Below are 26,481 nucleotides of genomic sequence, written 5' to 3' on the forward strand. Positions count from 1 at the left end.
TGGAAAATGATGAGCCAACATTTATTGTTACTGAAGTTGGGATGAAGTTGGGATGTCATAATGTATGTTCATATAATTGTGGGCGGCAAAGCACGGCAACATAACATTCCAACAGGGGGAAAACGAGAAATGTAACCGCATCAAATTGAAATGTGATGCTGTGTATTCTTCTGTATCATGTCACCACCGTAGCGTGCATTATTGAGTAATGGAATTGAACAGCTGCATCTAGATGTTGACTGTTAATGCTTAATTCATTTGCCATCGTCACCGTGGTGTCGTGCTCCTAGAATAACCGTTCTACAAGTCTACGATGCCATGCATTGTGAGCTTGTAGATCATCTATTTTCGGAGCGCGGCAATGAAGTATTATTCAGGTGTAAGCCCCGTTTTGAGGTCAAGGTTAGATTCTGGATTTGTTCCCGAGTACGTATGTCATGTATACGCTTCTAAAAAAACGTATCGGTCTATAAGGTTCTGCTCCCATGTGTGTTTCCCAGGCAAACATAGCTCTGTTTGAGGCTCGTTGTAAGGAGAAGATTCAGCAGTTTGAAGATGTCGGGTCTGATGAGGAGGACATTTGGGATGAAAAAGACGTCACCTTCGCACCGGAGACTCCTCGACGTCCAAGGTATAAATCCAGTAAGATGCCCCGAGGGCGAGAAGCGACCTCGCCCTAAACGGCGCCCGGGTGGCGGCAGACTGCTGGACGAGCGCTGGCGCCTTGGCATGGGGGGGGTCAGATCAACATATGTGACTAAATTTGACTGAGGGACTGCCATTGGATTTTTTTGAATTTTCGTGTTTTCATGTCATATGAAAGCAGGGAATCATAGCTTCAAATTGACATATTGGTTGTTCAGTTTGACCCACCAGTTTTGGAGATATGGCTCATAGAGTTATGTCTTGCAGAAAACAGCGAGTTGAGAAAACAGGCTTGAAAGGTTCACTTCTGTGGTCTCTAACATTACACCTAGCTACATGTTTAAGCATTTATTTCATATTTACATGTCGATTTCAGCTCTGACACTTATTTCAGACATGCTCTAGTATGTGAAGAGTCTGCCTGTGCTATAAACTCATTTTGGGAAAAAAATTAAAAAAGTTTTTCTCCTCTGGTGAAAAGCTGTAATTTGCGCGATGGCAGTCTTTCAGTCAAATCTGGTCACATATGGAATGAATTCTGTACTGGCCATATATGGAGTGTGTCTTGAGTGTACAGGGTTTGATGAGCGACGGCCATATATGGTGGTGTGACGTGGACAGTTTTGCAGGTTTTCATAGTAATCTGCGACCTACCGTTGCAACAAAATAACTCTGGTCAGTTTCAGTTGCCAGCGCAATCATAAACACCTTGACTTTAGATTACATGTATCGCTGCCAGAAAGTAAATGCTCAACACATGAAGTCACATGTAATTATAGGTAAAAAGCTGGTATTGTAATATGTAATTATAAACCGGATCTAAAGCCTTTCCTTGTAGCTGCCTTGATGTAGTAAAACTACTTCCACACAGACTACAATGTCATGAGCGTACACATATGAAAGAAGGGCTCTATCACACACCGACAGTGGATCTGTATTGATAACTACTGAATGTATGTTGTGTGTTAAGGAGTTCAGGCAGTACAGACAGTGAGGAGAGCACGGACTCTGAGGAAGAGGATGTCAAGAGAGATCCATTCGAGGCCGCCAACCCTAGTGGCGATGATCGAATGGAGGTTGACACAGGTGAGACTTAAAGCTGGCCAAATGGAGACATTCAGGCCTTGCCCGTTAACGGTTTAACTGCTTGTGACGTAACGTTCCGTCAGAAGGAATCCAACGGGCAACTGCTTCTGGCGTAACGTTCCGTCTGATGAGCTTTATTATTGATATCAAACCGGATCGCTGATTTCTATTTTCTATTTTCTATTTTTGGTTTGGCCTTTCCTTCTTTAGCAATCCTAGACCGGGTTACGCAACGTTAACGAGCGTTATCATGAATACACTTTCACAGTAGCGTAAAGGTGCTTCGAGACCACAAAATGGAACGACCAGGTCCATTTGGTTACACTCCCAATGTTAACGCATTATGTGCACTTTCATTCTTCTTCTTTCAAATAGCGAGGTGTTTTTTCTTTTTTTTTTACGTGTACAGACGTCCTGGGCACTGCATGGGATCATTCCTAGGACGTCTGGAGACGTCTTGGGCACATTGTGTTAAATTAAGTACTTTTTTTATCTGTTATATCAATAATACAATCCACCACTCGAGAGAGGGGGAAGACGGCTACAGATCGTAAAGGTTTTTTTTTCCCTTTTTTATTTAATTTTTTTTTGTTTTTACGAACGCTGACCTGCGTGACCAAAGTGAAGCGATTAAAGCGACAGTGGAAACAAATATCTTCAGGTTTTAACGCACGTTCAGTCCCCAAGCCTCTAGCCTGGCTTTGGCCATACTGATGACGTGGTTTCACTCTCTCTTCCTCCCTATATCATAGCGGGGAGGAGGCGTTAGTGAATCCACGTTGTGTCTGGCAAAGGCACTCTTCGATCGTTTAGTTTACCTACCAGCCAGGTTGTCTGCAGTGTGTCTGTCGGGCATACTCAATAAGGCGGCTGAATTAACGTTCCACTCCTCGCCAATATAGCGTTTCTTAACGGCTAACGGTTATCGGTTGGCCAGCCCTAGTGAGAATAGCATATATTTGTGTGTGGGTAACTTATGTCAAATGTAGCGATGGGAATCATTCAGTTTTGTAGGGATATCAAGGGAATCATTAATTTGCATTGATGGAGAAGGAGATGCGTAATTATATCGTATTTATCCGTCCGATCAAGCTGCGGCAATCCCCCGTGTAATTCAGCGAAGGTGGTGTAATGACTTCATTTGTGTGGTTTTCCGCCTCTTTCCCAAGCGATTCACCTGGTGTCGCCTGGTTTGATGGAACATCCACGCCCATTCCACACCATATAAGGCAACAGGAAATATCGAAATACGTCATCCTAGCCTGCACAGATCAAGTTCTACAACAGTGAACGTGATGAGCGTGTAGAGCAGTTCATTTTAACAGGCGGGTCTCTGCAGGACAGATTTTCAGTATATAATTATAAACGAAACTTGGCACGCATTGCTTCACTCCTTGTTAAATGTCAGAACGTTAATAAGTTAACTGATGTTACAGTTACTTTCACATAATGAGAGAAGTTAATTTGTACAGTTCACCACACGACCAAATGCTATATTAAAACTCGGCAATGATAAAAGCCCCTATTGATTACTGGGGTGATTGATTCCCTGTCCTGCACTGTCGGATTTGGAAAGCAAATATATGGACACAGGGCATATTTAATCCACCGGACCATGCGCTTTTGGCTTTTCTTTTATTTCTTGTGGGATTAATTCGTTTTTTGGACTAGGAAAGGCTATATTTCATCCGATCCAACTACGTTGTATGTTTCCTCATCAAGCCTGATCACGGTAAGAGTTTGCTACTCTGTGTGGCGTCCGCATGTGATCAATAATACAGTACATTATTATACCACGACGCAAATGGAGGCAGATATAGGTGCTTGCAGCAAAGGCATTAGGCCTACGTGAAACTTTAAGTGGCTGAGTCTCTGTCAACATGCTGATCAGGGAGTTACAGTAGGTAGTAATGATCATCAGCCTGCCTTTCTTATGTCCGTCTGTCCGTCAGACGTCGTTTGTGAACAAGCGCGAGTGGAGGTGAGCTGTCTTAAAACTATGATATGACTGGCCGACTTTCAAACACGCTGATGCCATTCAGTAGGCTAATGTGGTCTTCTATTTTTTTATATACTGTAGCCGACGGCCGCAGTAACCCTCGATTTTGCTTGCAGGGGGGAGATGGGGGAGAGCCGATCTACAAGCTCACAACGCGTTGCACTGCGAGTAGAAGGCTGCCGAGAGTGAGCAGCGCAATCGCAAATGCTAGAAATATCCTAATAAATAAATAAATAAAAAGGTGTCGGACTTGCGGGGGCAGTTTCTGTATAGGGTTAACTTGACCAATATATGCCTCTAGAATGCATGCATATAGGCATACAAGTGATACTCGGCTTTTATATAGGCTATCATTTTGTTTATGTGCTGACCAATGTTGGGGACACATGCCTACATATTTTATCTGGGGTTTGGGAACTATTTATTGATTCGGCATGAAGACTAAAGCCTTCTAATTAAATATACGCAAGCCCTATACACCATACGTCCATAGTGTAACGAAATACTGTGTCCTTCACTTCCCTAGACCTAACATTATCGGCAGGGAGAAACTTGCTCATTCCGTCGTGTCTTGTTTAGGACCAGTGTGGACGGCCAACTTTGACGACGTGCCCATGGACACGGGGAGCTCCACAGCTCCAGCCTCCAGCCCCAGCAACCCTCCACCCTCCACCCCTCCCTCCACAGCGCCACCGCCCCCCGGCGCCGACCCCTCCTGGAGTGCCTCTCCCACCACCACCCCCAGCTCTGAGACGGGCTGGGCAGACTTTTCTAGTTTCTCCCCAGTCAGGTAGGAGGACACCTGTGTGTGTCTGTTTATGCCAGACTATCACATGATGATTCACGTTGAGCCGATATGACACTGGGCATTATGTCTTGAAATTGCTTGGGTTTGAGCTTGGCCCAAAAGTATTTGGTCAAAAGGTCAGTCAATTAAACATTTAACTACGCAGCTAGTGTAAGTTACTTAACTGTCACTCGTGCGTGTGCGTGTGCGTGTGCGTGTGTGTGTGTGTGGTTCTGTGGTTCTGTGTGTGTGTGTGGTTCTGAGCGCAATGTGAACGATACTATATCAAGGAGTTGTGCTGTGCATATCCAGTAGTCAATGGTGCAAGACAAAATAAATGACAATGGAGAAAAGATTAAAATTAACAACTCGCCTAATGCTGCAGATGTTCAAATAGTTTGTGTACAATGTTTAACAGGAGCATGGTTTTCATGTGACCGACCAGCAAGCAACACAACACCTTGTCATGACGGCTTGCTTTCAACAGAAACAAACTTCCTTTAGAAACGCCGGATTTCAATATAATCAATTTGCAATTTAGGCATTTAGCAGACACTCTTAATCCAGTAAGCAAGAACACCTGGTAATACATCAAATACATAAAGAATAGTCATCAAGAATCATACGAAAGCTAAGAACTTAACATCCGTCTAACAGTGGAACAGTATAATGCAACTACTGTATGCGTATACGCTATAGAGTGCTATGTCTACATAAAATCCTATCTAAATTACGCCTTTGCGTACGCCTGTACGGTCGTTGAGGCTAGGGCAAGTGCTACGGCATGTACATGACACCAGAGCTAGTAACTGACCGGTGGCGGTACACAATAGCACTTCTATTCATTTGATCTGCCGCACAACATTAATTGCGCACTTGCTCACCAGTTATGTGCTCCCCTTTATATAGGCCTGTTTTAGTAATAACTTAAAAAAATTAATTGCAATTGATGATTTGGGTTCACAAGAAAAGTTACTATTTTTGGACTTGGATTGACAAAGCGTTGGGGAGAATATGCAGAATAACGTGTACACATCTGAATCTACTATAATGGTACAACAGGGCGTGCCTGTACATTTTCTAGCTATGCCTTCCAGTTGACATACTGTGTTTTGTCTCTCTCAGTCCCAAAGACCCACTGAGGTGCAACTCCCCAGTAGCCATGGAAACCAGCGTAGAGACCATGGACCCCCTAGGGGTCAATGCACCAATGCAGCCTGATGGTAAGATGTTGGCGCACACACACACACACCCATACATGATGAAGCATACACTTGAGTCCACAACTGATTTTTTTTTAAAATAATCGTTTTATTCAGAGTGCCATACAGTCATGAACAAAAAAAATGCTTTACCTTTCAGTTTACAATATGCACCTTTTTTTTCTTTCTTGCTGCCAAACATACATCATCATCATACAAAATAATCAAACAATATAGAGTCTATAACTAATATAGATGAGAAATAAACAAATAATTCATAATGATAATAATTATACATCAAAAAAAGTAGGAAGAGAAAAAAAATTAAATAATAATAATTAAGAACATTTTAATATTTTGTTTGTTTATATTACTGCTATTTAAATCTCAGAAGGGAACGCTTTTTGATAGTCGCAATTCCTTTTCACTATCAACATCTACTGTTCAAGAACTAATTCAGATTTGTATTATCATTCAACCAAACCTTCCCACTCACAGACTGTGACGGCTGGCCCACAGACGGTGTGACTCCCACCCCTCCCCCCTCTTCCTCCAAAGCATGTGTCGGCTCTGGCGGGGACGAGGAGCAGCGCAGCATCACAGAGACGGTCATCAACGGCTCCATGAAAGAAACGGTCAGCCTCACTGTTGACGCCAAGACGGAGACAGCCGTCTTCAAGAGGTTAGACACTTAACCCATTCTGACCTGAGATCAGATTCTAAAAATGTCTTCTACATCCTGACAGTTTTATGAAAAAGCTATGTTTCTATGTCAGTGGTTCTTCGATTTTTCAAAAATAGCAGACCTACAAGCTCGTAGCGCGCCACTCGGTGGCGCGCTATGAGCTTGTAGATCTGCTATTTTTCAATAGCTAAAGCATAACATAATGCTAACACCAAAAGGGGTTCCCGCCCAAAATGGGTTTAACTGACACACCACAGACAACAAGTGTTCGTATGAGCAACCGAATCTATGTCTCCGTTCCTCCTACATCAACTCTTGTTAAACTCTTGAGTGCCACAACCTCTACTGGGTTGTGATTTAAAATGTAATTATTTTTTATGGGGCCTGTACCTGGGGGGGTATTGGTATGTTGTCTGAGACTGCTTGAAATCAGTGTCATACAGAACCCACTGCATTTTTTTGGGGTTATTGGACGTCTAAAATGCGTCTAAATGGCCGTCTGAAACCGGGTTATAACTGGTCTAAATGTTTTTCAGCGGTCTAGGTTTAGTTATATTAGACAGTCTATGTATCAAATCAATCCAATCAAATCAAACTTTATTTGTATAGCACCTTTACAACAGCCAAAGCTGACCAAAGTGCTGAACAGAGTGAAACAAGACAGTAGAGCATAGCAATATAAAACAATGAAAAGAGACAATAAAATATAAAACGGAGCATACAATAGCACAGAGCAGGAAATCAATATACAGGTAAATCAGGTGCAGTTAAAGGCGAGGGAGAACAGATGAGTTTTGAGGAGATCTAATATGGAGGGGCAACATGTTCCAGAGTTTGGGGCCCCCCAGCCGCAAAAGCACGATCACCCCTGCTCTTGCTAGTCGTGAACTCGACCAGCAGCAACTTGTCCGCAGACCTTAATGCTCTAGATGGGACGTAGGGCACAATTAGGTCAGAGAGGTAGGAGGGAGAGAGACCGTGAAGTGATTTAAAAACGAATAAAAGCACCTTAAAATCTATTCTGAACTTAACAGGGAGCCAATGGAGAGAGGCCAGAACTGGGGTGATGTGGTCTCGTTTTTTGGTTCCGGTGAGAGGGCGGGCAGCTGCATTCTGCACTAACTGCAAGCGCCTAAGTGACGCCTGGTCAATACCAGTGTACAGAGAATTGCAGTAATCAATTCGTGTGGAAATGAAGGCGTGGATGACCATCTCGAGCTGTTTGGGGGGGAGGTACGACTTGATCTTAGCAATAGTTCTAAGTTGGAAAAACAATTTGTTTATTAAATTAAAAATCTTTATCAAAAATGACACTAAGGTTTTTAACAAAGGGATGTATATTAGCATTTAGAGCACCTAGGGTGCTCTAAATGGAATGGTGGTCAAAGATTATGATTTTGGTTTTATTTTCGTTGAGTGTGAGGAAGTTGGCATATAGACACTTAAAAAACAGCTAAATATTGACTGTGTATATATATATATAGACGCTTAAAAAAACAACTAATCATCTAAGCTAATCCTAGACCGCTAAAAAACATCATTTCTGACCAGTTATAACCCGGTTTTAGACAGACGTCTAATAGCTCAGTGGGAAGGTTTGACAGCTCATCCTGGTAAAGATTTCAGATTTCAACTGGACCATGCAGAGAATATTCCTTCTCAACTCCACCACACGCCTCCTGTCTTCTCTCCTTGTGCTCTCTCCTCTTGTCTTCAAGTCTCCTGTTCTTTTCCAAAATATGTGCCGAACCTTTGCATATTAACTAAGAAGCATAAAAAGTGCTTTAATCCAAACCTGCCAAAAAAGAAGGAAAAAACCAAAGTATACTATTACAATAGTACTATTGTTAAAGTATACTGACTCCCAGTGGCTGACACAGAAAATCTATCTGGCTGTCAAACTGGTTTTCAGAAGTGTAGAGTGACTACACAGAATTGGCTTTGACTTTGATTGTACTCGGCTGGAATTTGGTTGACTATAGGTGTCTACAAGCCCTGAACATCAGTTTGAATTACGTTAAAGAGCGCTATACATGGAGCAGTTCTCTAAGCAACATCAATTATTAGTTTTCCACTAAATCTATCACTTACAGGCAATTGTTCTGCTGTGTGACAGTTATTAGCGCCACTGTATTCCATCCTGAGTAGTGTGAAGCTACAACTGAGAGGGTCAGACCACTATAACCCCCCCCCCCCCCCCCCCCCCTGTCTCCCTGAGTCTGCTGATGCTGCATACTGTCTGTCTCAGTAAATAACTGCTGTCCTTTTTGACATGACCGATCGATTGTTTGACTGACACTTACAACCTGAGCTTCCCCTCCTCTTTCTCTTGCTGTGCGTTGTGGGTGTGGTCTTCTTCAGGGTGTTGAAATCTTATCGGTATGTACAGCTAATCAGAGATCCAGCCTGCAGCCGTGATGTAGTCTTGTTGTCACGTCAACCACCAACTTTTTTTTCTCCCCCTAGTTTTGGTCTTCTTTGATCTCAGCTCTGTTTGTTTGTTATTCCATTTTCCATTCTGCATGTCTTTTTCTACCAAAGGTCGTCAAAGTACAGGTTTTTATGTACTTTTATAAACTGGTCTATATATATATATTTTTTTTTTTCTTGTTTGGAGGCGGGGGGTTAACACAAACCAGAGGGCACCTTGTTGCTGTCTGAGGTTCTGAACTGGCACCTGGCATATTTTTCTGACTGATACTAGACTTTTGGGGCCGACATTGGTATTGTGGAGTACAGAATTCAGAGACACAACCACACACTCAAGATGTTATCAAATATATTAAGGCACAAACTATCCATATTTCACGTTTTGTTTTTGTAAATTGAATACCCTACTCTGTCTTGCTAAAATAGCGGCTACAAGCTCACAAGTCACGACAGATACATCTGTGAGAGGTCAATTCTGGTGGATTAAAATTGATCAACATTCATGATGTTAATACATTACCTGATGTAATGGTCACTTGGGCAAACATCTGTAAACTGTTATGGAATCGTGTCTTTAACAGTTTAGAGGCCCCAGACGGAGATCACCGTCAAGTTCATGGTCAAGTGCCCCAGACGGAGATTGATAATCGGGACGGAGATTAATGATATCAAAACCGATCGCATCGCTCCACAGCCTAGGAGCGCTTGTTGCCCAATCCTCGGTGTTGCACAACAGTGACACGTCATCGAAAATGTTCCCTGCCTGTTTAGCGGACGAAAACGAAAATCTTAAAACGTTCATAACTCGCGATCTAAATCATCCCGTCTAATTCTGAAAAAAGATCCTGTGTTAGACGGCGCTCTGCTGTCCAGTCGCTAGTCGCGATAGATTTATTCTTACCTCCCGTTGTCGATCGACTCTAGAGTCGTGTGGCTATTGTTAGCTGACACAGCTACACAGACATTCACAACCTCCGGTGCCCCGGTAAAAGTGGTCTGGGCGCTATAAATGATGGGCACATTTTATTAATGGATTAAATAGGTCCGGGCCATCAAGGTGTTAAACACAAAACGATGCCTTCTTGATGAACATCACATTCTATAGACTTGATTTGGAGTCATTCATCCCACAGTAGTGACTGCCTCTTTGTTTACCATTTAGCCCCACTACTGACAGGGCTGTTAAGATGGCAAGGTTGGTCCTATACAAGATGTTGGTTTCTATACCACGATGAGCTCGCACTGCAATGGAATTTGCAGTGCGAATTGTCGGGAGGATGAACGCTAATGGCCTTTCGCCAAAAGGTGCATAATTTCTAAATGGATTCAAGTAAGAGGAAATGTTTGTCATAGAGCAAGGAAGAACTGGTTAACTTGTCACACTAATGGGGCACGGTGGCACAGTCTGTAGTGCTGTCTCCTCACAGCTAGAAGGTCCTGGGTTCGATTCCCACTGGGGATGCTGTGGGCGTGTTCTCTCCTCCGCGTCATCAGTGCCCATACCCGAGGCGGGGTTGGCGAAAGGGCCTGTCTGTGTGGAGTTTGTATGTTCTCCCCGTGTCCCCTAGGGTAGGTACCCTCACACAAAACATGCAGTAATCCTGGTCTCTAAACTACCTCCCCCTGGCCAGCCGGGGCGCCTGATGGAGGGGAAAGGAACTGGTTGGAATAAAGTGTTCCTTCCACGCGCTACGTCCGGCTGGGGTAACTCCCCCCTGTCAGGTGAAAAGAAGCATCTTGGACTCATGCATAGAAGGACGCATGAGGTCAGTCCGCTGCCCCCCCCAGGTTGGCAGAGGAAGTGTAGCGCCCAGGATTACATTAGATAATTGACACTGGGTGAAAAAATGGGTTGCAAAATCGTGGGATAAAAAAATTATAAGAACTTGTCACACTAATTGGTGTGTGCTTTCTAGTAACGAGCAACTCGAAAGCCTACCGAGGCGCGCGTGCGTGTGGGCGAAGCGGCTCATTTATTCTTAGTTGTATGAATTCTTCTTCACAACGAATTCTACGTTGTGCTGTGGCAAACACAGCTAATCTACAAGCCCACTAGGCGGTGCACCAGCAATGCATTGTGGACTTGCATGACACCATCGCACGATGAAGTTGAGCCTTGAGTGCAGACTTCTCACTTCTGCCTCTCGCAAGACCAGCTGTCGTTTAAGGTTACATGCACCTAGAGTGGCAGTCTCACGATATTTTTTATTTTAATTCCAACCGTAATTCTTTATAGTTGAAGGTTGTTTTTATTAATATTCACACTTCACAGGAATATTCGAATATGGGATATTCGTTGACAGCCTTAGTTGGTAGCCCAGGAGGCTTCTCTGCTGGATTTGAAGACCAGGAAGTGATTTCTTAAGCCTGCAGTTCCTATTAATGGCCCAGCAGATGACGCTCTTTCCCCTCCTGCTGTCTGTAGAAGCACTAGCAAATTATGGTCTCATTCCTTTTTACCTTGATGACAAAATTGGGTATGCTTCTACTGGTTCTACTGAGTGAAGACCGGCATTTGTTCCAAGATGGTGGATTTGTTGTAACTGTCGAAAGCCAAAATATTGAATGTGGGTTTTTAGGTGGATGTTTGGATTCTTCCGACTAGTCCTGAAAGAGCTTCTTGGTGGTTCTCTGACACAAAGCAAGACTGACGGCCGGCAACAAAGACCGTTTTGGAAAATGATTGTACCAAAGTCAGTGTGTAGAACCTGCCTACCACTTTGAACAGCAGTACTGTAGCTGTACAGTAGCAGGACGATACAGCTAATCAAAAAGAAGAAAACAACTTTATCCATTTGCTGTACATTTTGATGCTTTGCCTGCATATTATGTATTTAGCACCCCTCCCTCCCCATTTCAACACAACTCCTGCCTATGTTTTCCTCTTGTGTTACTTTGATGTGATCTGTTACCCCATCAAGAAGCTGTGATCTGTTACCCCATCAAGCATGCTTCTATGTCTCATCTGTGTGTGCGTGTGTGTGTGTTGTTGGGTGTTGTTGGGGAAGGGGATAATTTAAGCGACATCAGAAAAGCATTGAGTTGTACGTTGTGCCGTGTGTATGTTGCAGTGATGATGAATCGCCCTGCTCGTCGGAGGTAGTAGGGGAGTGTGTGGAGCAGCAGAGAACGGGCCCGTCCGCCAGCAGCCCAGCCTCGGCCTGCTGCCCTAAAACCAGGTCAGTCGTCGCTAGAGCCTTAGATATAGACAGAGTTCACTTCATGGGGCCAGTCCAATGGCGACTCTCCTACACAGACTTTTTTTATGTTTGTTTTGTGGCTTTCGCCTTTATTTTATATTTTTTATATAGGGACAGGAAATGGGGGAGAGAGATAGGGGAGTGACATGCAGTAAAGGCCGTCGGGATCGGGACTCGAACCCGTGGCACACTGCCAGACTCGGGCTACCGGCCAAGGTGCCTGGACCGCTGAGCCACGGCCCAGGCCTCTACATAGACTTCTATTGAGACTGGGGACAACCAACTGGGCCATGTCCTGGACCGGAAGTAGGCAGAAATGCATTGGACTCAGGCAACAGCCCAGCTTTAATGATCTTAAATCCCTTTATTTTAAATTGTTTTGCAGTAATAGTACAACATAAACATTAAAGAGACTTTAGTTACTGTACAATACTTTAAAACAGTTGTCATGTTGCACACATGCTTAAAATAGCTCTTGTTTGCGCCGCCCTCGTTGAAAACAATGTATTTCCAGCTTGGCTCAGTTCAGGCTGCATGAACAGCGCTCGAGCGCTCGGTTTCTGCCCCCTCTATATCGCAACTCTTCTATTAGATGGCTCTGGTCGTCGCCACACGTAAACACCAGAGATGGAATGTTGAGACCCGATACCAGACCTGATACCAGATTCTACAAATGTCTTCTAAACCATGACAGTTTTCTGAAAAACCTATGTTTGTTGTATTTGGTCGCCGGCCCCCCATCTGAAAATATATTGTTCCAGGGCCCCGCCAGAAGCCAACAATTTGAGTTAAAAACTTTGCTGTAAAAGAATATATATATTCAAAGATTTGCACTCATTTTCATGATTTTTCAAACATAGCAGATCTACAAGCTCGTAGCGTGGCACTCAATGCCACGCTATGAGCTTGTATATCTGCTATTTAAAGTTTCAAGTAATGGTGGTTAAAAGCTAAGGTGACACAGATGTGTTCCAGGTATTAATGGGTTAAGTATCATAAAAAATATATAAAATACAAACAGTACATTATGGTGACATAAAAAAGCATGGTTATTTATTGATCTCATCTTTTACTTTGTACAAGCGGTGAGAAGTGTCGGTCCCCAGCTACAGAAGTTCCCAACGGCCCTCTTGAGGACCAGTCTGCTATGGAGGAGGCCAAGTAGGTTATTTTTATGCACACATGTTTAGTCATAGAGGGCTTGGCTGTGCTGTGACCAGGCTGTCTAATAATGCATGTCAATAATAGTAAGCTGGTGGGCTTGTCACTGCAATGCAAATAATCGATTGTATCGAGACTTGTGCGTTGTATTTGGCAATTTTAACTCTTTGAGAGTTTCAAGGATTTCTATATAGTTTTTAGACTTCTCTATGGCAGAATGGCGTTTTTGAATGATTTATTGAAAATTCTCTGTTGTGAATGTGTGACAACGAAAGACCTTCAGAGAAAGCTTGGCTTGTCTGCTTCCAGGAAAAAAATGAACTGAGTTGATAAAATGTTTAGTTTTTGTGTTGGAAGCCATTTAAAAGAGCCTGCATTTACACTGGGTAGTGTTTCTAGGACAACAAAAAAAGTTATGCCCGGTTGAAGTTTTATTTTCTAAATAACTTTTTTTCTGCTGGGCGTACATAGCCATGCAATATCTCATTTTAAAGGGTGAGTTGTCTAGTTCAATTAAAATAAAATAAAAAGTTTCTCACATGTACCACTGTAGATATTTTTCCATCTATAAATAGCATGGTCAGTCATGATCAATCTGACCTATCCAGCTAAAAGTCCCCCTAGCTCTGAAATGGAACATCATATAAACTCAATTCTTTTTTGGGGTAAAATTAGACATTCTAACGCACATTTTGATATATACCATGTTTACATAGTCTTACCAGTACCTTGTCTATTCATGCATGTATCTAAAAAACCTGTTGTGAAGAAACAGTTTTGATAAAAAACACATCCAAGGACATTGTTTTGATATGACTTTGTGCCCATGATATGTATCAAAATATAGACTTGAATGTATACTGTATTATAACAAAAAATTGGGTTCTTACCATCTACCGTTACAGAGTAAATCACAGTTGAAACTCGCTTAGTCAAACCATAAACCTCAGAATAGTGAACAAAATAGCCATGACAGGTCTAACTCATTGTAAAAGCGTCTTTTATTTTTTATGACTACTAACATAATACAATTATAATAAATATTACAGAAAATAAATAGGCCTACATACAAAACAGTTGTCCCCTAACTCCCCAGTGTCCCCAAACCACTGCATTCCAGTTGTTCTTGACGGTGTGTGTGTGTAGGCTAAATTTAAAAAAAACAACTGAAATGAATGAATGCATCCGGTTCAGTGTCGGAGAACTCCATCGCAGTCTTGACTCTTCGTCTTCTTCATCATCATCATCATCATCATCATCATCATCATCATCATCATCCTCCTCCTCCTCATCTGATGCCAGTTCTAAATATATAAAAATAAACATTTAGCTGTAGTCAGCCCGGCCAATAGCCAGTTGGGGGGGGGGACGTAGGCTATCTGACATCATCATCATCATCACACGGAGACACACTAAACAATGTACAATCATGATTGTATACAATATACAATGAATGCGATTATCATGCAAGCTCAGACGTCAATGAAACGTCATACAGATCTTATATAATACGCTACTGTTAGCTTCACTCCCCGTCCCCCCTCCGATCCTTGTAGCAAGGTCATAACCACGCGTTGCTTCAGTAAACGATGCATGTTTGTTCTCCGTCTTTGTAGACAGTAAATAAAAGGAGCGAACATTACTCTAAAGATCAGATCGCCTATAAGGCACGCTACAATATAAAATACTTGTACTGCCATGCGTGCATGCCTGCTACGATACATTTGTACTGCACCAACCAACCGATCGACACCAACCCCCCCTCCAGCCATTAGCCAGCACCAATGCACCAACCCCACCATTAGCCAGCACCTTTGGTGCTGGCTAATGGCTGGGGGCCATCGTGGTGAGTCATTCTGGCGTCATGATCTGACTAGTAGTAGTAATTATCCAAGCATCTATTTGTAGCGATCATCTTATGATTTCTGATCACTATAGAAGGGCATTTTCTACAATAAGATTACCTCAAAACATTCCGGGTTGATCGTCTTCTTCAATGGTTTCCCGGTATAGCTCATCGGACGACGATGGGGAGACAATGAAAAAAGGAGGGAGGGAGCAGCGAGTCTCGCTGTAAGCACTGGACCAGGGCTACTCCGCCTGGAGAAGGCGACTGGGACGCGTATGGATCAATACTACTACCACAAAACTCGCTCAAATAAATAGTACTGCTTTCAACTTTTTCTGCTAGAAAATCGCTCGGGCGAGACGGCAAAACAGGCAAAACAATGAAAACTATGAAGACTCCCTCTGCCCCCACTGTTTACAGGGGGTGGGACCAGCTTCCAATGGCAACACGTACACGTGTGTCACGTGACACGGGTTTTCTGGGTAATGTAGTTGGAATATAAGCTCAGGAATTTAAACAGCGCTTCGGAGCATATTAATATGTTTAGATTAATCAAAAACCACGAAGACGCCAATTGGCGTCATTGATCATTTACGGAATTCTGATGAAGACGCCAATTGGCGTCTTTCACCTTCTAAGGGTTAAGAAGAAAAAAAACAATAGGGGGGGTTTATTTACTTTTCCATTCAATATCGCTACACTTGGTCTATCGTTAAGTGTGTGTATTCTGTGTTCGTGTCAAGGTGTGTATTGTGTTCATGTCAAGGTGTCCATATGTGTTCAAATACAATGTCGGCAGAGAATCACTGTTTACTTATTTGTAGCCATAATACACGTTTCCCTTAAAATAACCTGCGCTATCCACACGTTTCACACAATTTTAATTTAGTTGCTAAATGCTTTAAATCATTGAATCATATTGCTATGAATTAACCAATATCCATGTATTGTATTGTCAACCATGTATCGTGATGCGTATCATATCACATATGTATGATTATGTATCATTTACCCCAACGCTGGAATGGGGTCAGAAGGGTCTGCCTGGCTATGTGCATTTGCTCTCTGTCTCACTAGATGTCAGAAAAGCTAATATACAAAATAGTTGGTCTTTGTATGCTGGCTGTGGGTTAACTGACTGATTCACACTTTAACTGATGGGGAAGCCTATCTGGTGTCTGGTCAAAGTGCAACATGGCATGTGTGATCACGCTAAATACTTATTTAACGTCTTATTCAGCACCGCCCATGGCGCCAAAGGCGTTTTTAACGTGTCATTTAGCGGTCTATTTAATGATAAACCTATAATGTTGGCTTACCGCATATTAAACCTCTATATTTAACGTTGCCGATGTCTCTTATTGTAGGCTACTATTATAGCTGACTTCTATTTATTTTTAAGTGATACAACCACTTCATTAAGTAGCTTTGTGTGTGGCTGGCTGGCTGCCTGTGTCTGAGCACGAAAATAGCATTTGGTTGGTTTTCAAAACCAAGTGTCACTATTGTGCAGCCGCAATACACCGCAATACACCGATTGCGGCGGAAGCCATGCAAGGTACCAACCAGCACATCGGGAGCAAAACAGTACAGTACAGTAGAGGGACCCCCTGGTTGACCCCCACATGGTAACTCTGTCATTTCTCAACTGTTTTGGACGTGAGGTGGCTCGCCGAAACCGGGCCGGCACCCTGGGCACTGGTCTGGAAGTTCTGGGGACCCCCACACGGAGTTGCACCACTTACTTCACACGGGTGTGGTTTTTATGTCTGCTCCACTCGGATTTCGGAACCAAGTGTCTCGTCCACAGATGTTATGAGCTTGCAGATATTCTATTTTCGACACGCCACTCGGTGTGAATCCAGAGGTCCTCACAAGTATAGAACACCGCTACACAAGTCCTCCGCATCTCTCTCAGAGGACACCAATGTCCTCTGTTTTAACTCGCGCCATACTCGGCCAATTCACAACAGATTGTTGTAATTCAAAGTGGTCTATCCTCCGTGAAGTGGCTATCATTGGGTGTATAAATCATTTTTTTATATGCCTTATCGAACGATATGGAGAGGCGCAGACATCGCGTAATGTCCACGCTCTTGAATTAAGAGATTGTGCTTGTCGTCACATTTTCTACTGACACCTAGCCTACCAATTATGGTTTATTCAAATTCAACCAAAGGCTACAGCTTATAATGAAAGCATTTGGATTTGCGGTGCCGTGACGCGACAGAATAGGAGAGGGGGAGAGAGAGAAGGGAAAGAAGGCAATTCTCTTTTGTGGGTTCGTTGATCTGCCTCGGCCACCCTGCGATATTGCATCGGAATCTATAACTTATTTGCGGTGCCGTGATGCACCATGTGCAATCATCATTACTATCCAGAAAGAGCGTGTGAGGATTTTAGGAAACGGAACGAAGCAACAGATATGTTCAGCTCCAGGTAATTGTGCATAAAAGTTCGCTTTCGCTCAGAAGCATCGCTCATTTCTCTTTTTTCCTGTCCTTTGTAATTGTATATTGAGACGGGAGAGCAGGAGAAAGGGAGCGACAGACTCGGAGAGAGAGAAGGGAAAGAAGGCAATTTTCTTTTTGTGGGTTCGTTGATGCGCCTCGGCCACCCCGCGATATTGCGTCTGAATCTTTAACGCGTCCGCCCGCCCCTCAGTTCAACCCGTGGGACTTGTGCACTACGGGTCGGCCTGCGCATCATAGTGGCCATAAGCCCTCAATGGGGTTTTAGTGCTAATTCGCTTAGTTCCATCGATCGAAAATTATTATTTGTTGTATATATCCTCTCTTCATAATGTAAATAGTAACCCAAGAGGCACACTTTACTCCATAGTAACGCCGTTGCTGTGTTCCAGCTGAAAAGCGTGAACTCTTGTCTATCCCGAGACTTTGCGAGCGCCATGCTGGTTCTCATATCGTATACGTGAATGTTATAGGCTTAACTCATGTAGGCTCTTGTGATCTGTTGTGACACCTTTGTGAAACTGATTTCTTTTGACGACCATAACCTGGCTGATATAACAAAAGAATTGTCTAACAATATATTTGTTGTCATCTTTTTTTAAAAACCAATGTCCTTTCCACCTTTGTCCCCCCCCCCCTCTTCTGTTTAAGATTGGAGCAGAATGCGTTGCCCTCAGAGCCAGCTGTCAACGGCCCAGTGTGAGACTAGCCTTGAGCAAACCAACAGCCAGTTTGTTCCTGCCTAGCAGGGCTCTCTCCCTCTGGCCAATCAGCTGAGGCCACTGCTCAGAGCATCACCAATCACACACCACCACCAGGACCAGCAATATCCCATAGGCTCATCACAGACAGGTGTACAGATGCAGAACGAACTGAAAAGAATAAAGCGAAATCAGAGGCATACTCTAATGGATACAGATTTTTTTTTTTTTGCATTTGTTTCTATACTATTGTTATGAGGTGATGATCTGTTCGACTGATATCTTGCCACTCAAAGTTAAATAGTAATGTTGCTATAGTTAAAGAAATGATTGTATGAATAAAATATTTTATAAAAAAACTAAATGTATACAGAAATGGGAAGATGAATAACGGAAGGATAAGAAATGGAATTTAGAAGATTGGTGAATGCTCTCTTTGAGCGTTACCCAACTGACCAATATGCTGTTGTTGGATTTATCCTGTGCAACAGTCTGAGATTTAATTTGAGTAAAGGCAACCACCTACCAAGATGTATAAAATCTTCACCCAGCACTCGTCTGTATCTGAGCAAATGGCTTCTCCTACGAATGGAATTGAAACATTTTTAAAAACTACGAAAGGTTTATTTTGCCACAGGTATTATTTGTAAATGTTTTTTTGTTTTTTTTTCTCTCTTGTATTCTTCTGCATTGAGCAAGATTTGACAAGCCTTTTTGGTATAGTTTTTAACTTAATTTATTATCACGGTTAAATGATGGTAATGTTTTGTTACTAAAGAGCCATACCCATGTTTTCTCTCCCCTTCTGGCATGGTGCGTTCAAGAAAATTGAGATTTTCCCCATCTCCCTGCTAGAAGAGGTCAGGAATGTGCGCCGGTCACCGGAGCCTGAACTAGGGAAATGGAAATGTGCACAGTACATGCGTTTTACCACAATGTTCGGCCTCTCGACAACAGTGACCTCTCCTTAAGTCGGAAATCCTCATTTCCATTTTGTCTCGACTGCTTCTTTTGACCACATTTGCGCTTTTATTATATACTTTTTGACATTGAAATCTTAATGCAGTCTGAAGATGCACTAGATTTTCTCCAGACACTACGTTTAAATTCACCAACGAAGGAAAATAGACTGGATTCTCTACAATCACCTGTGTAAGTGAATCAGACTGCCTGTTGAATAATATTCTCTTTGTGGATCTGACTTTGATTCATACCTAAAAAGCTTCGTAATACATAGGTCTGCATTGTGATTTTAATGTCTGGTGGAAATGGGTCATTAATCTCAAGTGTCTTTGAGAAAACCTGTTGCAAATCACAGGCTCCCGTATCTTCGAGCTGCCAGCTAGCATGACTTAACAGTCACTAGGCTGGTTCCAGCACTGGACCAAACAAGGAAAAGACTGGGCTTACATTTCATTGCTTTGTTTCTACCAAAGGGCCAAATGGGGGTGGACTAGTTTATTTAGTAGCCTGGTTGCCTCTACAGGTCCAAGCCTGGCTAACCAGGGTTTATTCGGCATAGTTTCCATGGTATGGCCAAATGGGGCTAACAAACGCTTACTTGTCATATTGTACCCCTAGCCCCTACCTTCTGCTTTTGGTGGAGAACTGGTAGGACTTACACACAGGGCTACAGTTACAAATGAACAATTTAAGAGTTGGCCCTGGCTAGCTGTTCTAAGCTCTGTGCTTCAAACATGGCTATACCTTGCTTTCACTTGCTGTCATGGTTCTGATTTTTGTTTTGTAGCAGCGGTTATGGTTCCCTTCTAGCAAACATTCTGCCAAATGCAATTAGGTTGCAAAGTGGCAGTGGAGTGAACAAAACCTGAGTTGATTCATTTAATCAGTGCTTTCTCTCGAGGCTTGTAAGGGTCTACTCTGTACTGCTCTGCTGTTCCTGTGCCACTCAACCCGAACCTCCTGGCCTACCATAAGTTAAGACCGTTTGAACGGATGATGGAGATGATTGGCATTGTTTAGAACATGCATCAGCCATTGATTCATTCTTTTTTTGTAATAAAAAGAGTATCTGTACCAGCATTGGAAAGGGGATAAACTATTTATATTGGTACTACCACATCTTTATTTCCCCTTTTGCTCTCAGATTAATTAAATTTCACCTTGTTAATTGTATCGATTTCTGAAGCTAAGTCTTTGCAGGTGCTTGAAGGACAAGGTCTGATGGGCATGGATGCGATGATTTATTTTCCACAAGATGGTGTGCACAGATTTCCTCTGACCCAACACTCAAAAAAAATAACTGATTGAACCTGTCATGTCCTGCGATTTTACTACTGTAAAGTTGAATGTCCCTTGAATTTATCAAGGCAGAAAGTAAGTTAATACAAAGTTATGAAATATCAATGTCGGGAATGTCTTCCTGATAGGAATTCTTGTATATTGCCCTGGAATTATTGATTCTGCATCCTGAGGTTTTCCTGGGCTGTAAAGTGCAAACCAACATGCTTAAGTTAAAGTATGGTCTTCGTGCCCTGTCATAAAAGTCAGTTGGTTGAGGGACTTTGAACTATTCCCTAACGACCAACATGGAAGTATCATATAAAAAGTCAGTCCTCACTAAAAGCAACAACAGGTTAATGATGGCTATATGAACACGTTACCGATGTAGGTTTTCAAAATAATGCCATTGCAAGTGGAAAGTCACTGCACTTGATAGTAGGCCTATAGCGGGCCGGGGAACCTTGATTCTAGTAGGCCTATCGCTTTTTAAACTATAGCTACAACTTAATTGAATGTGGCATTCCGACAACTCATTTGCCCCCAGGCCCCCAATTTAAACCAATGCCAAAACTGTTCCAAATTGAGGTAGTTGTTTAAAATATAGCATTATAAATCTACTGAGGTAGAAATTGAATCACACAGGTCTCTAAAACACTGAGCCTTCCCTTGATTCATGAGGGTATCGTATTTATAGCCCTTTCCACACCTAAGCGCAAAACGGTCGACAGCCGTTTCCGGGAATCTGGCCGTCGCGCAAAAAGTCCGCGGAGGTGGAGCTTCTTTTCCACCCACCAGCTGTCTAAAAAACTCAGAATTTAAGCTGCGCGCAGCCGAGAACGTGCGCGGCTCTTTCCATAGTGTGGCAGCACCTTATGAGTAGTTACGTTCAGTTATTTTTTAAGTGGTGCAACCACTTAAAAAAATGTGTGGGGGGCGGGTGCGTCTGAGCACGAAAACAGCATGGTTGTTTTTCACCACCTGTACCATATTAACTGATATGGTGATTTTGGGTGTGCCAGTACAGTACAGGGTACAGTAGAGGGACCCCCACACGGTCATTTCTCAACCGTTTCGGACGCGGGGCGGCTCGCCGGAATCGGGCCGGCACCCTGGGTGCGTTCCTGTGGGTCTGGAACCCCCCGGGGAGCTAGTTTTTTATTCCTAGGATAGCTCAGGTTTAGGAGCGCTCGTTTTACCGCTCCGCCACATCTTTTACTACCGCGGATTTTTTTAATAGTTTTTGGATTAAGGTTGGTGAGGGGTACGTTAATAGTTTTTGGATTAAGGTTGGTGAGGGATGCGTTGCTCCCCTGCTTGCGGTTATGTTTAGGGTTAGAGTTAGAGATAGGGTTAGTACTAGTCATAGAGTACTAGTAGGCATAAACACTTGTGTGCGGTCCAAAACACAGACCCAGCGCTTCCTACTCCACTGACAACCAATCACAGCGCTCCAAATTCCCTCCCATCATAGGAATAAAAAACTCGCCCCCGGGGACCCCCACACGGAGTTGCACCACTTACTTCACACTGGTGTGATTTTTAAATGTAATTCTTGGTTGTGTCACGTGTATGTACACCGTGTACGGTGTTTAGCTATATTTTATCCATTGTCCACAGTGGGAAATGTTAGATGCTTGGGAGTTGGAGATTTTTTATTGCAGTAGTAGACTTATATCAAATTCTTTTTTATTGTTCGTTCACCTCCATAAAAATGCAGATCTACAACTCTACATTACTATCTGAGAGTTTTGTGTTGGGTGTTCAGCTCTAGGTGACATGGCTCGTTGGTCTAGGGGTATGATTCTCGCTTTGGGTGCGAGAGGTCCCGGGTTCAAATCCCGGACGAGCCCGTGCTTATTGCTCCACGAAATCGCTATTCCGGGAGGACATCTATCCACAAACGAGGCATGTAGGTTTATGATAGATATTAATTAGATTGATAGTATCTTAATCTTATATGTATATTATACCTCATACTTTACAAATTGTTACAAGTAATATTTTTTTAATTTATTATGGCAACTCATTCTAGTTACACTCTAGCTCTCTTTTTCCCCAGTATCTTGAAGGTAAACTACTCTTATGACCACCAGAGAACGTTGTTGGACCAAAAAACAGTCTGCCACATCACCATAGCTGTTTTAGGTAACGCACGCCTCAAGCTGCTTGGACGGGACAGCGGACGAAATCCAAATGTGCAAGTGTTGCGTAAGCCAGGCTCGTTGGTCTAGCGGTATGATTCTCGCTTAGGGTGCGAGAGGTCCCGGGTTCAACTCCCGGACGAGCCCGCATTTTGATTCACGTACTGTTGAGAAAATATCAACGTCTACACTGATTTGTCACATGACAGTAACTAACTACTACTAGTAAGCCTACCTCTGTCATAGGAAAGTACAATGGCATTACTTAAACTTTTCTTCTTTAGATCAGGTATTTGATTTGGCCTTTTTTTTTACATAGATTAAGAGGAATAGTATTCCTCTAGAATACAGACATGATCCTACCCTAGAAAATCCTAAAATATATGAACATATATTTTTATATGCCACATCAACATATTTGTGGATATATATATATATATATATATATATATATATATATATATATATATATATAATTATAATTATTTTTGCTTAAACTGCAAAAGAAAATGATAGCTATCATATGATGCTGAATAATAACCCACCCTTTGAATAATAGCATGTATCAAAATGAGTGAAAGAGGTCATACATTGGTCATATGGTATGGTGCACCTTCTCCATATGCTATGGGTGTAAGCCTAGTGTGGCTCTCTTAATTTGAAGTAAAGAGCTGCCTATATTCATGTATTTGTTTTTAATTGTTGCTAGAGTTTGTGGGTCACGTGCTGTATTGGGGTTTTACTTGCATGATATACTTTGGCGTGTCACATGCTATATTGGGGTTTTACTTGCTGTGTGTGTGTGTGTGTGTGTGTGTGTGTGTGTGTGTGTGTGTGTGTGTGTGTGTGTGTGTGTGTGTGTGTGTGTGTGTGTGTGTGTGTGTGTGTGTGTGTGTGTGTGTGTGTGTGTGTGTGAGTGTGACTGACTATTTTCTCTTCTTGCAGTGTGAGTGACTGAGCCTGTGTGTCCTTTGAAGTGGTGTAGTCTGGTTTCCGGGCCTACAGTAAGTGCCCAGGTCACATAATACAACATTTCTCTTAGCAAAATACACGATTCCCGATGAAGCTGGTCGAATTGACATATCAAGTCAAGTGCGTACAGTCAAAACTGTGGGACAAGTAGTGCGTCAAAGTTTAGGGTTACTCTAGCAGGAAAGGAAAAATAAAGTGTTACAATTACTATAGTCTAGGGCAACCACACAAGGCACGCTTTTATGCCACGACAACGACCCCCAGAGTGGGTGCCCAGCTTGAGCACCGAGCGACCGTACCTGATACAGGCTCACCACCCATGAGCGAGGATCATAATATTGTGCCGTGTGGAGGACCAAGGAGAAGGAAGACGCCGAACAGAGTATTGATATGAAATCACAGCAACGGTTGGGTTTTACGCTCTGCTTCATACCGGTAAATTCCTGATCGACTTGACACAATACTCGTGGTCCCCAGTGCTTATGCTACAGACCCATTGCCTTGTACCTGTGACTGGCGTCTTCCTTGTCCTCCACAGGGCCCCCAGAGCTGTGAGAGGTGGGACAGCGCCATCCCACCATTGTCTTGAGAAAAAGGCTAGACTGCAACGTAATAAAAAAAAGTCAACCAAAGAACAAGATTCCTATATACAGGATCTCACTGGTCAACAAAAACACCCTAAGACCCTATAACAGGAGCCCTCGTACAAGGTTTCTTCTTCTACAAGAATTCGAAACTGGCCCCCGTAAAATCTGAATCACCCACCCACCCCTTTTCCCCTACTGTATATGTTTTTTTCTCCCTTTTTACCTCCTTTATGATAATTTCCTGTTTTTGGCAATATAGAAGTGTATATTCTTACGTCTCTAAATGTTTTGATGAATTGAAAATGGTGGGCCCTATTGTAAACAAGTGTAATGCTTTATGGTGTCGTCCACTCACAGTTAACAGTTTTTGTATTGAGTTGTACTTGAAATGTACTGTTATTCTGTAAATATTTCAATCAACCACCTCAATCCAAATCCATTCTTCTTGTTGGCCTACACATCAGAGAAGAGGGGGATCCATATGCACTCCTTCAAAGTTTTGTTTGGTTAATTTTATTTGGACGGCATATAATCCACAACTCCACAAACATGCTACTGGTTAAAACAATTGAAGATAAATCACAAAGTCCAGGACTTATTTCCATTGCAGTCTTCTCTCAAACAAACACGGTGGGCAACACATATGTGGAAATCATGGCTACAATAAATAAATCCACTTCACATTAAGAAGTAGGGTACACAATGACATATAGAATATGCTTACTCACACATGTATCAGCGAATAATTTTGTTAGATTGGCACTGACAAGATTGAGGCAGGCTAAAACAGAGATGGCATAATTGTACACCACACTGACGAGATGTTCCACATCACTTCCTCTTCCAAAAGGCTTTATGAAAGGCTTATGAACGTTGGATCATTTACAGGAAAGATGGATAACTGACTGACATTGCATAAGTTAAGGCTGACAAACAAGCACTGGCACAGATCCAACCGGTGTTGTGTTGTTGAAGTCTTTGAAGTAATCACACCTCATGAGACTGGCTACTAATAGAGTTTCTTTGATCAGTGATTCTTTTGAACGCCAGCCCTGGTTTGAGAAATGCTGCCAACTTAGCCAACATCATGCCCCACATAGCGAGTGGCATGATGGCATATGTTCTCATTGTAATCTGGTGAGTCAGATAGATGGATGTAATAATAATCTACTAATATTTCAGTTTTATTAAAAATAGACTTTAATCAAAGACCCATGCAGTGCTCAATAGTCAACAGGTACAGTATTCTATTCATCATTGCAGCTTCAAGAAAGGTGGAAAGAGATAGAGAAACAAGAAAAGCACGGGTCAGATATCAAGAATATAGGCAGTGTGAAATATAAGGTGGCTAAAAATAACAGCAGTTAAGATAGCAGCAGATGTAATAACATATGTACAGTACATATGGTGCATGGTTTAATGATATAAAAAGTGTCCGCAGTAGATGTCTCAACTGCTGACCCATGGCTGCCATGTGCATCACAACAAATGTCCATGCATTATTTGTCAGGATCATTGGTCAGTATGCTGAGGAGAAAAGGGCGATTTAGCTGAGAGCCAATTTGTGGCTTGAGACTGAGAGTTGACACGAAAGCCAACTTTAGCAAAATCACTGTTGCTTGACATATTGTGCTGATAAATATGCTGAGGAAAGAGAAGACGTAGTGCTGCTATACTGTGACTCCCTGTTGATGCAGAAGCATGTAATTATCCTCTGTGGGCAGAGTGTCAAGAAGTACAGTAGCCTAATATTCAGTTACAAGGTATAGAAATAGTCATCCAGGATCATAAGGTACAACCTATCATCTGTCTAGAGCTCAGTGGCCTTGTGGTTAGAGTGTCCGCCCTGAGACTGGGTCGTCGGGGTTCAATCCCCGGCCCGGTCATACCAAAGACTCTAAAAATGGGACCCACTCAGCATCAAGGGTTGGATTGGGGGTAAGTCCCTGCGACATACTAGCGTCATGTCCAGGGGGTGTACTTGTACATCAAGCTGCCTCACGCTACAGAAACAGGAGATAGGCTCCTGCCCTATGGGCCTCATGGCTCGGCAAGGCTACTATCATCTGTCTAACTGTGAGATTGATTGATTTGGATATTCTACTGTTAGAACAGTAGCATATCCAAAGAAAATCAATAATCTGTACATTGAAACTATAAACACTATAGGATGCCAGGTCAACAAGGCATCTGTCTACACATAACTATCTAAATTACATTTGTAGCTTTTGCATAAGCCTGTAAGGTCGTCGAGGCTAGAGCAAGTGTAGCTCTGGTCCCCTAGTGTTAAGGATGAGAAGTCCTTAACGATATGGACCAGA

The 26,481-nt window shown here is 42.7% G+C and overlaps 1 protein-coding gene across 7 annotated transcripts in view; it reads left to right on the forward strand.

Annotated features, from left to right (window-relative positions):
- Nucleotides 1-19,477, forward strand: part of ppp6r3 (protein phosphatase 6, regulatory subunit 3) — a 42,754-nt gene extending 23,277 nt beyond the window's left edge. For 6 of the 7 annotated variants that reach the window (XM_079500494.1, XM_079500495.1, XM_079500493.1 and 3 more), the window contains 8 exons: nt 501-631; nt 1,616-1,731; nt 4,310-4,520; nt 5,643-5,740; nt 6,218-6,401; nt 11,906-12,013; nt 13,118-13,195; nt 18,167-19,477. In XM_079500494.1, coding sequence (XP_079356620.1) covers nt 501-631; nt 1,616-1,731; nt 4,310-4,520; nt 5,643-5,740; nt 6,218-6,401; nt 11,906-12,013; nt 13,118-13,195; nt 18,167-18,218 — 978 coding nt within the window. In that variant the 3' untranslated portion in view covers nt 18,219-19,477. The remainder of the gene's footprint in view (nt 1-500; nt 632-1,615; nt 1,732-4,309; nt 4,521-5,642; nt 5,741-6,217; nt 6,402-11,905; nt 12,014-13,117; nt 13,196-18,166) is intronic. The other variant, XM_079500496.1, reaches the window with a different exon arrangement.
- Nucleotides 19,478-26,481: the final 7,004 nt, after the last annotated feature.

The sequence above is a fragment of the Electrona antarctica genome, assembly GCF_951216825.1.
Source record: "Electrona antarctica genome assembly, chromosome: 5".
Taxonomy (NCBI): Eukaryota; Metazoa; Chordata; class Actinopteri; order Myctophiformes; family Myctophidae; genus Electrona; species Electrona antarctica.